The following is a 14002-nucleotide window of genomic DNA, read 5'->3' as shown; positions in this document are numbered from 1 at the left end:
CCTCTGAGGACACTAGCTTTTGAAAAGACCCCGACATTGTTAAGACACCAGGGATATCTACTTACAACTGGTTTTTGTTTGGGGTTTTTTTCTGAGTATTGTAAAATCTTCTGATATTCTGTATGACTATACAATAAAGGCTTATCTGCACAATTAACTGCTAACCCCTTATTAGTCAATATTGTAGGGTAGCAGTTATAAATAATTAAAAAAAGAAGTACCAAACTGGTTAATTTTACCTTTTTATTAGTAAAAAAACAAATTACATCTCAATAGAAGAATGGCATTTTTTAAATTATTCATTATTTATGAAGTTATACTGACTAAACATTCTCTCTTAATTGACTGCTTAATGTTCTTCAGATTTTTCTGAAACAATGCAAGTTAAAAATTGTCTTAGCATCTTGTAATTCAGATATGGTTTAAGCATGCACATCAGTTAATCTTTTTAGCTGATGCTTACTCTAAATTCATTCACTTCAGTAGATGAATAGAATTTGCAAATTGTGTAATTCTAGTACGATCAGCTTTTTTTCTGCAGAAACTCTTCTATTTTACTGGTACCATGTGATGCACTTCCCTATTTTCATAAAAGGACTTTGGACTGGGTGCCTGAACTGTTTTTTTGTTGTTGTTGTGTTTAGTTTTATTTTTTTTTAAATACAGTCAAACGTGATCTGTGCAACTACATTAACTCCAAAATACAATCTCTTACCTCAAGGATAAGCAATGTTTGTAATATTTGAAAAATGTCTAGTAATTTTGAGAACCACATGATTTTGGTGGAAAGGAAACTCATCTAAGTACATGGTACACACAAGATACCTAAATATAAATATTATACTTTCAGATTGAATCCCATGTCTCTAGTCCATGAGGAAATAAGAACTGAACAGATTTGTTAAGCCTCCTTGATTATAACAGGAAAGCTGAACGCAAGCTCCCTGCTGGTTTGACCTGGGAAAAATTCAACCTTAACATACACCAGCAAGTTGCATTGGCATGAGAATTACCTCAGGAAGAGCTGTCTGTATGTCTCAAAACACCGGTCAGCCTCATCTGTGCATCCACTTGTGTTCCAGAGCTGTTGTAAAACAAGAAAAATGGGAACATCTAGTGAAATGTGCATTATGAAACAAATTTTCTCCTAACCTCTTTAGGCCCTCAGTCTGCATAAGCATAGAGGTGCATCACTATATATGTTGATCCATGCCAGATGGCTGTCAAAAAAGATTGCAGTTCAAGAAAACCATACCGGCAAAACAGAATTAGGTTAAGAAAAAATTGCATGTGCAGTTGCATCAAAGGCAGGGGCAGCATCCGCTGACTGGAGACGGAGGCAGCAAAATACGGACAGGCTGGAATAGGAGGCAAAGCTGAAGGTGGATAAGGAATCACAACCTCACACACACCCCTCTATTCACCAGCCCCAGGAACTGGGCGATATCCTGCATCCCTGCAGGCTTCTGGGAGAAGGCTGATTCTCCTAGTTCATATAAATAGTTATATTTAAAAGTATAATTAATCTCCTCATATTAAAAACACAGAAAAACCCAAAGAATTCTGCCCATCATCTTCCTCATGGCAGACTGTCAATAGACCATAATCAGTTCTTATTCGCTCCCTGTTGCAAGACACTGTTGACGTAAATGACACGGTGATGGGCAATTGTTACTGTGTGATGTAGGTCCTTGTTTCTAAGCTTGTTCCATAATCTTGTATGTACAGCACCTAAGTCAGACAGTAACAATGAAAAATGCTCATCTGCATGGCCAGAGGTTATGTAGTCAGACCCAGATAGGTATGCTGTCATTTATTTGTCACAGGTGTTGGTTATCACAGAATCACAGAATCACTAAGGTTGGAAAGGACCTTCAAGATCATCAAGTCCAACCATTAATCCAGTGCCACCATATCCCCTAAACCATGTCCTGAAGTGCCACATCCACACGTTTTTTGAACACTTCCAGTGATGGAGACTCCACCACCTCCCTGGGCAGCCTGTTCCAATGCTTGAGATACTTCTCTCTGTACATCAAGCCCAACTTCACTACAGTCATGCCTTCCTTTTCTCCTTGCTTTTTTTCGTCTTCCTTTTCTGTTTCTTTTTTCCCCGTTTTTTCCTTTTTCTCTTTCTCCTTCCTTTCCCCTTGTCTTTTGCCACCTTCTTTTCTAAGTTCTTAGACCTCAGCAATCAGCTTTACTGTATTCTCAGCACAGAAAAAAGGGAAAGCCCCACTGGGCAACTCAGTTCTTCCCTTCCAGTGGACAACACATTTTCTGAATTATTCGTGAAGATATACACAAACACATGAAGAAAACAAAATCTATACGTGTAAGTTATTATAACAGCTGGGCAATTGTTGACAGATTTGGGCTCAGCATCCCTGTGTTGCTAAGAACTTCAAGAGGAGATGACCTCAGTGCAGTGTAAAGACAGAATTAAACTTAGCATTCAGACTCCACCTGCCTGCAATACACAGAGTGAACTGTTTATTACTTACCCAGTTGTATTTTTATCAAATTGTAGATGAAAGGAAAAATAATTACAACAAATCAAAACGTGACAACTTGTTCATGAAGTACATCAGATAACTCTTCCTTAAAACAAAAGCTGTCTTAATTTTATTTTTTTAGCATCATTTCAAAATAATTGCAGTGTAATTGGGCACTACAGAATATCCACATTTAAATACTGAATAGTGACTTATGTCAGGAAACTAAAAAACAAAGCTACATAATTTTTGTTTATAATGCAGTGACATAAACCCAGAAAACAATACTTAACTGCATTTCCTGTCTTTTATTGGTTGGTGTCACACTAATTCACTAAAAACACAGTGCTTTGTGATAGTATATATAGGCATGTCTGTATGTCTTTATTTCCCTTGAAAAAAAATTCCTCATTAAATTTCTTATAAATATATTTTCTTTCCCTCCTTCCACGGCTTCTTCTGCTACGTAGAGGTTTGGACCCCAACTGAAGTCCCTGAATAGCTGAGGAACAATGTTTTCTTAGTCACAATAGCCTATGGTTTTGATTCTTGACAGGATAAGCATATGGGCGTTGAAGCTACAGTATGTGAAACTGAATCCTTGGCACCAGATCTTATTATAAATGTCACATTTGATACTTATATGTAATGTTATGTTACACACAACATTTGTCTTATATGAAAGATAGAATTCAAGGAAGGAATACAGACTTACCCGAGTCTCACTTTCTTCGTAGATGTATGGGTTAGATGGTTTGCAAATATATGTCTGCGTATGAAATACAGACCATCTTATCAGGTGTTCTGGTATGACTGCGCATCCACCACTGGTTAACCTACATTCAAATAATTCAGAGTATCAAGAGGGTGAAGACATCTATGCAATGACTTACATATTTATTATTCAGCCTTTCTCCTTTAACTGTAGGGACTTCTGCTACATTCTGTTGCTAAAACTTCTGTACATATGCTTAAATATGAAAATGTCCTGACTGAGAGAAAACTAGCAAAACACAATCTTCAGCTTTCATTTGTTTGCCTGCTTGGGTGCTATCTAAAACCAGATTGTGACTCTCCTGACTTTTTCATATGCGTATCTTTCCTACATTTTTCAGTCATTGTTTTTTTGCAAAAAGTCACTTGCATTCTATATGACTGAATTTTAAATTCCCACTAATAGCTGAAACAGAAAAGTTCAATATTTACCTATATATTTTCCTATGAGCACTGATATTAGTCAAATCAGTATATAGATCTTTGTGAAGAGCGATCAATGAAAGACAGTTCAATTTTTTTAAAGTTAAAGTTCTTTTACTTTCCACTACCTTCACCTTGCTTCTAACGTGTGTGTATATACTAGATTATTAATTACAGGCAACTCAGCACAAAGTATGACTAAGCAGTTTTGGTTATATTAAACGCATATAGATTTTTGAAAACTCGTGTCCTAGAGCATCCTGCCTTGCTTCCAGTGGCTACTTTAGAAAGACACAGGACTCCCATAGAATGTGGGTGTATATTTTGACCCTACATGCCCTGGGGAACTGAGAGTATCTGAGATGGCAGCAGGTAACTACCTGTGGAGAACCTTTAATGACTGTCATTGAGAATCAGCCCATGAAGGGTTAGGAAAATACCATAGGAAAGAAGGTAGTATTCATCTTTAAAAAGGAATGAGGATTTGAGGTATTATAGCTTAGAAAGCCTAACTTATCATCCCTGGTGGTACTAGAACAAGTTATTTAGCACTGCAAAAGGGTGTATCCTGACTTGTGCACAGCTTTTGACAGTTTCAGGAGACATATTGGGGCCCAGGTATATTTGACAGAAAGTAGGTACATAGCCTGTTAAAAAAAAAAAGAAAAAACATATTCAAAGAGCAGGTTACCAATAAAGGTAAAATTTGGGCAGGTATCTCATTGAGTTTCTTCTGGATCTGATTCAGTCCAACATTTTATTTGTAATTTGGATGATTGATCACTCCTCTCAGATCTGGTGTCCTCTGTGAACTTGCAGAGAGCACACACTGTTCTGTTGTCCAGGTTACTAAAAAAGACATTAATCAGTATTGGCACCAGTACTGATCCTTTAGGGACATCCCTAGCAACCAGCTGCCAGATGGACTTTGTACCACTGATCACAACCCTTTGAGCCCAGCAACTCAGCCAAGTTTCCACCCATTATACTCTACCTATCCAAACCATATCTGACAATTGTGCTCTTCAAAAGCCCACAAAGCTAGTCATCACAGAAAACAATCAGGTTGGTCAGGCACAGCTTGAACTAATAAATCCATGCTGACTGTTCCCAAACACCTTTTTGTTCTTCATGTGGCTGGACACAGCTTCCAAGCTTTTGCTCCACAGACTTCCCAGAAACTGAGGTTAAGCTGATTGCCCTTCTTGAAAATGGATGTGACATTTTCCATTTTTGAATCGTCAGAAATATCCTCCAGTTACAATGAACACTCAAAAATGGCAGGAAGTGACTTTGCAATGTTGTTGCTCATCTCAATCCCCACCCTGAAATTCACCCCTTCTGCTCACATAGACTCATGTATCTTCAGTTTGCTTAAGTGGTTCCTAAGCCTATTTCTTTTACTGCGGGTAGAGTTTCAGTTACTAGGCTCAGGGACTTGGGACTCCTGAGGGTAAATCTTGCCACTAAAAAACAAGACAAAGTCATTGAGTACCTTAAGCTGTTGTGAGTCCTTGTGATTAGGTCCTCTGCCCTACTGAACAATGAATGTATATTTTTCTTAGTTTTAGTTTTTGCTATAAATGTACCTATAGAAGCCCTTCTTGTTGACCTTCACATCCCTCACAAGTTTCAACTCCAGCTAAGCTTTTGCTTTCCTAATGTCCACGTCTGCATGGTCAGGCAACGTGTTTATATTATTTCTGTGTAGCTCATCCCAATTCCACATTACTTTTACTTTCTATTGAATTTGTTGAATTTGAGTTTGTCAAGAGTTTCCTATTCAGCCACAGGGGCTTTGTGCCATACTTGCTGGACCTGCACATGAGAATGGACTTATCTTGTGCTTCTCTCAGAGGTTGTCCTGGAAGCCACTCTCCTGGTCTCCTTTGCCCTCCAGGACAGTCTGCAATGGTATCATGTGAAGAAGATCTCTGAACAAGCTGAAATATGTCCCCCTGAAGTCCAGGTTGCAATGCTGTTGTTGATCTTGGTCATCTCCACTGTATCATGGTTGCTGCAGTTCTCATCAACATCCTCAACGCCAACGTGTTCTTTATTCATTGATTTGCATAAATACAACATAATCCTAAAGTGACTAGGCAGGAGTACATAAAAAAGGGATCTGAAGCTGATCATTTGACAGAGTGGTTTTGCTGCAAAACTCCTGTTCTGGGATATACTGCTAAAAAATAATCTGGAAATCATAGGAAATAATTTTTTTGCTTTATTTGGCACTGTGTTCAGTTTTGGCCATCACATCTTCAGAAAGACGCAGAGAAACTGAAGAGAATCCAGAGAAGCCATGATAACACATATCAGGACAGCTGACAATAAGCAGTTGGTAGATTTGCAGAAAAGGTCCTTTAGGCCATCTATTTGGAAGAGTTTTCTGTAAGGATAGTAAAGCACTACAACAGGTTGTCTCACAGAATGTAGAACTCCCTTTTCACTTTATGTGAAAAATTTTCCAGGAATTTTTCAACGAACACCCTCCCATCCCATCCTCAAGTCTTCTAATGTTAAAAAAAAATTCTAAAAAAAAGTTTATGCCTGAAAATGAAGACTTTGTTTCTTTTTCAGTGTCTTCCTTGTTTGTTTGGGGTTTTTTTGTTGTTGCGAATTTTAACCAACTTTATTTTTTCTGCCACAGTGGTTATTTTGGTCCAAAAAAACCCACTTTAAGCATTCTTGAAATGGAACCAGAGGAGACAGCCCATATGCCTCACTGGTGGCATCACTAGAATAGCACTATAAACCAACTATGGGTGCTAACGTGGTGAAGGCATGACCCTATTCCTTTCCTTTCTTGTTACTCAGGGGCAGTAAGGAACAAGTACTAGATTTTCTCTGGAATTAAGATTGTCCTGGAGAAGCATGTATGGAAGGTTCTGTGTGTCCTTCTATCCTGACACATCTCTGACAGTGCAGAAACATTCAGGCCTTTAAAAATCATCTGTTAGTCTACTTGTTTACATTAGTAGTACCAATTAAAGATCATCAAGTGGTGAATATTTGCAGAAAATATGGCAAAAAAAAAAAAGTACAAAATGTGCTAATGTTTAAATAACAGACTTTTGGAAATTCTGTTGTTTTGGGACAATTTTTATCACTGTTACTTTATCTTTTGAATCGGGCTACTTTTTTTACCTGGCAGTTAAACCTGTTCCATCATACAGATGACTTCCCCATATCTTGTCTTCCTTTTATTAGCTGTGTGCATATTACCAGCTAGCTGGCAAACAGACATCTTATAAAACTGTTTCCCCTGATGCTGTATGCATCATTTAGTCTGTCCACACAAATTGTATCAGGCTGACACTGCTGATTCTGCCTGTCCAAGTTTACACTGCCTTTGAAACCAAGCCTGGGAATATAAATGACAGTATGCTTGTTCCTTTCCGTTGTACAGTTTGGTCAGGAGCTCAAAAACAGCTGAATCTTGTTTGTTCTAGCAATGCTTCTAATGAATTTATTATTATTTTCTTCCTGTAGATTATAACACAAGCGAGCAAAAGCAAGCATGTAAGAAACATGAACTTTATGTGAGTTTCCGAGACTTAGGATGGCAGGTATGATTAAAAATGCTGTTTTCTATCAGTTCAAATTGGGACAATCTATTTTACAGTCCTCCGTTTTTTACAGTCTGTTTTTTTCATGGTAATTGGAATTTCACTGATGAAAGACAAATTCTTTAAATGCATTTTGTAACAAATCCCTACCACTATTGCTTTACCTCGTTTGGCTTCTGTCCTCTCAAAGATTTTGCATACATTAATGGCTTTGTGATCTGGATTCATTCACATAAAGATAAATCTGAACTATCATTCAAGATATGAATAGATCTGCAGTAAATAAAACCAAAATCCCCACAGTGAGCAATGCAACTTCCAAAATTTGCATTGGAATTCTCCGTGGTTCGGTGTTGTCCGCTGCAGGTCAGAGGGATTTCACTGGTGTAGGGTCCATAGGGCACTAGAGCTTGGATCACTGCTCAGTGGTCTCTATAACACCATAGCTAAGTTTAAATAATTTTTGGGAAAAACTCATCCTGCCATACAGTAACAAAAAAAAGAAGGTACTTGTGGTGAAAGGTCATAAAGACAGAGGCAGGGCATTATGAGAAAAGAAAATAGAGTTTGATCTGGGTTTTTTTTTCCAGAAAACAAAGAGCTCTCTATAAAGAAATAACCAGAAGGCCAACAGCAACCGATAACCTAGACATGGTGCACATGTAGTTAAGAACTCAGAGATGGCTGGCTGTGCATTTCACATTTCTCTGAATTATTTTAAAACAATTTTCCATGGGCAGAACAAGTCTGCAAGGAGAAAAAGTGTGCTATCTCTTTAGTGACAGCTTATCCTTTACATATCTATCTCAGATTCTCATGTGCCCTCATTACTCTGCCTGATATTTTATAGTATATTTATCCTCACAGCAGCCTGAAGAAGTAGGAAGAGACTGTTTTCCCCAGTCTGCAGAGCATAATCACCCTGTCCACAGCCACAGAGCAAGCTTGTGATATTGACTTGAACTCAGGCTAATGAAAAAGTGAGACGTTGTCTCTCTGTAGATCACAGATTTTTCCAGGCATAACAGTTTTTTCATTTTTTGAAATAGTAAATTCTGATATGCCCCAAGATGTGCAAGGCTCTCAGATCAGTCATTCAAGGTGGCCATAGAGAAAAGAGAATCCATTTTTTTCACAAAAATACTTGAAGAATTAAAAGTTTCAGTTGGAAAGCCAAAGCTACAATGTACAAGATTTGATCAGTGAAACTCAGGGTGAAATGAGATAAAAACAAACAAAACCCAAAAAGTAGGTACTTGATCATCCCTGCCCTTCCTGCAGCACCTCCATTACCTTTGTCTGGCAAAGGAGGAATCCAGCAAACTAAACACATAGTTTTCATTAATATTTTAAAATATATTCCCTCTTGTGGTCTTTTCCCCATGCTGTGTCACTAGAAATACTCAAAATGTGTGATTCAGTGACATTCCAATGGGTGATCTCTAGCAAACCTGTCTCACAGTATAATTCAATTAATGATGTTGAGTATGCTGAAGAAAGGATGCCTTTTAATTACTTTTGCTGCACCAAAAAGTGTTCAAGATTTTTGATCTGGGAAGAAAAGTATTCTGACAAACCTATTTGAACCTTTAATTGCCCTTATAGACTCCCTGGTTGGTATTCAGTACAGATTTCTAAGTTAACTTTAATTTTCATCTGAGTCTTGCATGAACAAAGCAAATATGGTGGGGTTTTTTTGGCCACAAAAGTAATTTAACATGCCACATTTTGAAGTTCCTTTTGTTGTTGGACAAGTCTTAGCTAGTTCGATATAGTTTTAAATTCTCTGAAAGAGGAAAAAAAAAATTAAGTGGGTTTATTTGTTCTTGTTTTAGGATTGGATTATTGCACCGGAGGGCTACGCTGCATTTTACTGTGATGGAGAGTGTTCTTTCCCCCTCAATGCCCACATGAATGCAACAAACCACGCCATTGTTCAGACTCTGGTATGCTTCTGCCTGTGTTGTAGTTGCCTATTTTGCAGTTGTAAATGTCTTGGCACAGGGGCTGTCTCTTCCTCTCTGTTTGCTACTATTGGATTTTTATTATTTCTGTGTAAATGACAACCCATTTCAAAGTTGTTCTTTGATGATTACGCTGGAGAGAGGATGAACTGTCCAGAGTGGCCCATGTGGTAGGTTTCCCTTCTAATTCAAATGCAATAACACGAGAAGACTGTGTCATATTACTGGAGAAACGTGTAGACAGGAACCAAAGGGGCCCCCTGGTCCCACTTCCAAGAGTTTTTTGCAGTTATTGAAGCTCCATGTTAACATCTACATGCTGTATCTTCCAGAAACGTTGACACTTGGCCACTCTGTGGACCTCTGTTGTCAACTGTTGGCAGAGATACTTAAACTGTAATTTAATGTGAAGCTTTGCAAGCAGATGCATTTGCATGTAAGAAATTGTGTTCAGTCATGCCTGGCTAACAAGTTGAATTTATAACTAAGTGTGTTTGGATCTGTTGCTCTGCCTGGTACATGTAAAAGGGGATTTGCAGCCAGCTTTCTGCCTCTGCTAGTTCTTATGTTAGCCCTGTGCATCAACTGGAGCAGCCAAAAAGATGATCTTAGTTGAAGCAGCTGGCTAGGCCTCCTCTAGCCCAGCAGCATTCAGCTATAGTTTGGAAAACACAGCACCTACAGAAATCAAGACCTTTAGGCTATGCCTAAATATAATGCTGTGAGTCTGATGTCTGGTCTTGATTTTTCACCTGTGTCAGCTAAAGAACTAGCTCTGGACAGCAACAGTATTAGCAGAATGATTAAGAAACAGAGAAATGAGAGATAATACACAAGGAGGGACTGGGAATACAAAATCAGAATAGGAAAATCTCTGATTAGTTTCTGGGAAGGTCAAGGCACTAGACTGCAGTTAGGGACATATGGGTTTAAGGCTCCTTCCGATTTAAACTGATGATAGGAAAGTATCCTGACCATCAGACTGTGCTGATGAGACTATCCATGGATGGTGATCTTCTTTGATTTTGACATAAAAAATCTGGGGCTGAAAACCTTTCACCTTTCAGAAATGCAGAAATGAGTGCAGCTACTAACCTCCTGGGGACATCCCCCCCACCTCCGAACAAAACCACACACATAAAAAAACCAGAAACAAAAAAACAAACAAAGTTTTTTTTCTTTCTGATAGAAAACAAATTCTTCTTGTGAAAATTGCCAAATACTTCTACGTGAGGACATTTTTAAAACCTCAGCATGTGCTGAGACCTTTTTCTTTCCATTCAACTTTTCATTTATGTACCTTCTCCAAGTCCAGCCACCAATGCAACATTATTCCTCTATACCAGAATTTGAGTCAGCGAGATTTAAGAAAAGAAGGGTAAATGTCAAGAGGCTGGAAATAAATGGAAGTGTGGTAAGGAGTTCAGGTGAAAGGGAACAGCAAATTCCAGTTGGCAAGGAATGATGTGCCTAGGAGATGATGAAGAACAGCATATATGCAGTCCTGAGCTGAAATAGGTCAGCACAGTAATAGTTTAGCATTACGCAAACATTGTCCAGAGAAGTTGCCAATATTAGTGAGAACCCCAGGTTAGACTTCTCTCCCACAATTATGGACTGTGAAGTAAGAAGTGGCCCAGTGCTACTTTCTCCTGGGTGTCTATCCTTTCCAAAAATGGTTAATTTCCCATTGTTAAGAAATTTGTATTGTTCGTCCTATTTTTTAAATTGGATACTTAAATTTTCCCTCCTTTTTATGGCCTTTTTGGAATTGTGTGTCTCCCTCTGCATGCACTGTACATGCATTCTGTTGTGCAGCCAAAAAATCATGAGGCTAATTAAATCTTAACTGCACATAAATTAGATGAGATAACAGTAGTTGAATGCTTTCTGGTTTAAATTATACAAAATTCAGATTTACACAAGGTGTGCACATGGGGATGGCTTGGGAAACAATTATTCATACACCCCACCCTAATCCAAATGCAATCATCTCCCAGCCATACTGATTACACCATTCTAAAAAAGCCCACTCTTTGGGTTGGGAAGTGATTGTTCCTTGGTACCCCTCCAAACTTTACTGACTCATTTTTTTTCTTTTGTAACAAGAATAGGATAAATGCTGGGCCAGTACCTCTCTCTCTTCTCTTTCTGAGACTGAACTTAGGCAGACAGATGATACAGATGCATATAAATTCAAGACAGACTGCATTTAAGGAATTAGATAAGCTTTCTTCTCTTCTCTCACTTCCCACCGCCATCTGAACAGGAGTTGGAGTAGAATTGACCTCATGGGCATGCAAGTCAGTGGATTAACAGGTAGACCAGCCCTGACTTCCAGGCTCGCTCTTGAAAAGGCTGTGAGCATCACTGTTGTGTGGGGCTAGCAGGGCCGTGGAGCTGGGGTGGCAGGGGCTGGTAGGACCAGGAGTTATGGCGGGGTAAACATCTGCCTAGACGCGGCACAATCGTTCTTTTCTCCAGTGCTTTGCTATTCATTTGTTAAACTGTTTTTAAATGTGTGTGTAAACCCTTACTAAACTGCTACTTCAGGATTTATTATTGCTCATTTCAAAAGACCTTCTCATGGTAACAGTTATGTAAAAATCGTTTCCTGATAGACTGTTCTCTGTTGTCTGGCAAAGGCTCTGGGCTTATATCACTGCAAGACAGATGGCTCTAACAGATTTACAAAGATTTAACATACAAATGAAACCTATTACTGCTGAAGTCTTCATCCGTGCCTTAATAATCTCTTGCCTGCTCTATTACAACTCCCTCTTTTCTGGCCTCCCCAGTTTCCAAGTCTTCAGCATGTGTAGAATATTACATCCAACCTTCTTTCAAGTACAAAGAACATGTATTTCCCCCATTTTCAGATATTTCCACTAGATCTTGTTTGTTCTGGGATGCTGTTCAAAACTCTTTTCCTTCTCTTTAACCTTTCATTGATATATTTCAGCCTAGTGTACATAAAGCCTTCTCTGCCCCAGCCCTTTCCCCAAACCTTCTGTCCAGCTGGCGCCCACCTTATGAATTGATTTTGACTTCAGTGGAAGAAGAACTGGATCCACGGGTACCTAGATAAGACCTTAAAGTACACTCATGCTGTCTGAGAACCCACATCTTACCATTCCATAGGCTGAAAACAGTTTCAGTATGAGCCTTTGCCTGCAGAGCCTTTGCTGTCTGCCGCAGACTTTCCTCCATGTCGAGACCCTGACACAGGAAAGTGTTTTAGCACATGCTGAAGTCCTGGTGAGACCCGGGGTTTAAGTGTGTGCTTCATGTCAAGCACTGTCCTCAGTAGAGATGACGCTGACAAAATGTTTAAGTGTTTTCCTGAGCAGCCACGTAACTCCAATCCTTTTCTAAATTTCATCTGAAAACCTACTTTCTGTCTTGGCCGCTCCTCCTCATCTACCTGTCCATCTGCTATTATTGTCCATCTGCTATTACTCTGCCCACACGACTGCAACGTTCTGGAGGTAAGCTGTGCTTGTAGTTACTAACCGAGGAAAATCTGCGACCACAGCACTCTCTGAATTGCAAAGACATGTTTTGCACTGACGCTGTCCTTGTACCTCTCTGTTTGATATATGAGCTATGTATTTATCTGTCTTGCAGGTTCACTTGATGTTCCCTGATCATGTACCAAAGCCATGCTGTGCACCAACAAAACTGAATGCAATCTCCGTGCTCTACTTTGATGACAGTTCCAATGTTATTTTAAAAAAATACAGGAATATGGTGGTGCGTTCATGTGGCTGCCACTAGAATAAAAAAAATAATCTAAAGCAGAGGGTTTTATTCAGAATTGTAATAAAGTCAAGATATGAGCCTTGCTGATGAAAAGGCAGTCCTAAATTTATTCCATTTCATGTCATCTCTCATTTAAATGTACAGTATAATGTATATAGTAGCTTTTATTTATTTAAAAGTATATAGTTTCTTTTGTATGAGCAAAATTTCAGAACCATTTATTTTGTGGGTCACATCACTATGCAGTAGAACTTCACAAACTAATTTTCCAGTTGACCATACTGGAATCTATTTCATTTCATTTCAGTATTTTAAAGTAAAGCTTTTGTATAGATTTTTGTAAAGCTAGGAACTCCAGAACTTCTGTAACTGCTTCATATTGTTAAAGAAACTAAAATACATTTGGTCATATTGTGCCAATGAAAACTGTGGCGGGGTATTTATTTAGAAAAAGGCGCAGAAAAAAAAACCTAAACAAAACTGCTTGGCTAAACATATTTTTTCTTTTAGAAGTTCTGCTCCATTAGAAAAAGTGAAATGTTGAACAGTGCTTAAGTAAATAAATAGCAGATAGAAAATAAAAGTGAAAAAATTGCACCTAATTGTTATAACTATTTTATTCAACAAGATGAGTGTAACTGGGGGAGTATGTTACTTCTTGGCTTGTGGGCTGCAGTGTTTGCAAAAGGCTCAAAGCTTCGGGGATTCTGTGGAGACAGATTCTTGCCTCTATCTATGACTTTCCAAGTTAACACTAAAAATTGAACTACAACGTTCTTACCTCAAATCGTATCAGTCTATTATCTGTTACACTGCTCTGTCAAATATTTTTATAGTAACAGCACAAGGTAAAATCAAACAAAAAACCCACACAAACCTTTCCATTATATACACGAGTTACTATATACACAAAATATACAGAAGGTGGGGTATGGAAGGGCTTTGCTTTATTTAGCTCCCACTTTTGAATGTGCTTTCTGAGTGTGCGCGGGAAGGCACAAGGGATGCAGCA

The 14002-nt window shown here is 38.6% G+C and overlaps 1 protein-coding gene across 2 annotated transcripts in view; it reads left to right on the top strand.

The window, feature by feature from the left end:
• BMP5 (bone morphogenetic protein 5) overlaps window positions 1-13005 on the top strand; it is a gene marked incomplete at its 3' end in the record, with an annotated part of 53748 nt that extends 40743 nt beyond the window's left edge. The window contains exons 5-7 of one of the 2 annotated variants that reach the window (XM_081998088.1): window positions 7188-7264; window positions 9100-9210; window positions 12856-13005. In XM_081998088.1, the coding sequence (XP_081854214.1) occupies window positions 7188-7264; window positions 9100-9210; window positions 12856-13005 (338 nt within the window). The remainder of the gene's footprint in view (window positions 1-7187; window positions 7265-9099; window positions 9211-12855) is intronic. The other variant, XM_081998089.1, reaches the window with a different exon arrangement.
• Between the last annotated feature and the right edge of the window lie 997 nt (window positions 13006-14002).

The sequence above is a fragment of the Phaethon aethereus genome (assembly GCF_964289735.1).
Source record: "Phaethon aethereus genome assembly, chromosome: 3".
In the NCBI taxonomy this organism is placed as follows: domain Eukaryota; kingdom Metazoa; phylum Chordata; class Aves; order Phaethontiformes; family Phaethontidae; genus Phaethon; species Phaethon aethereus.
This window is presented reverse-complemented; position numbering and strand designations above follow the sequence as displayed.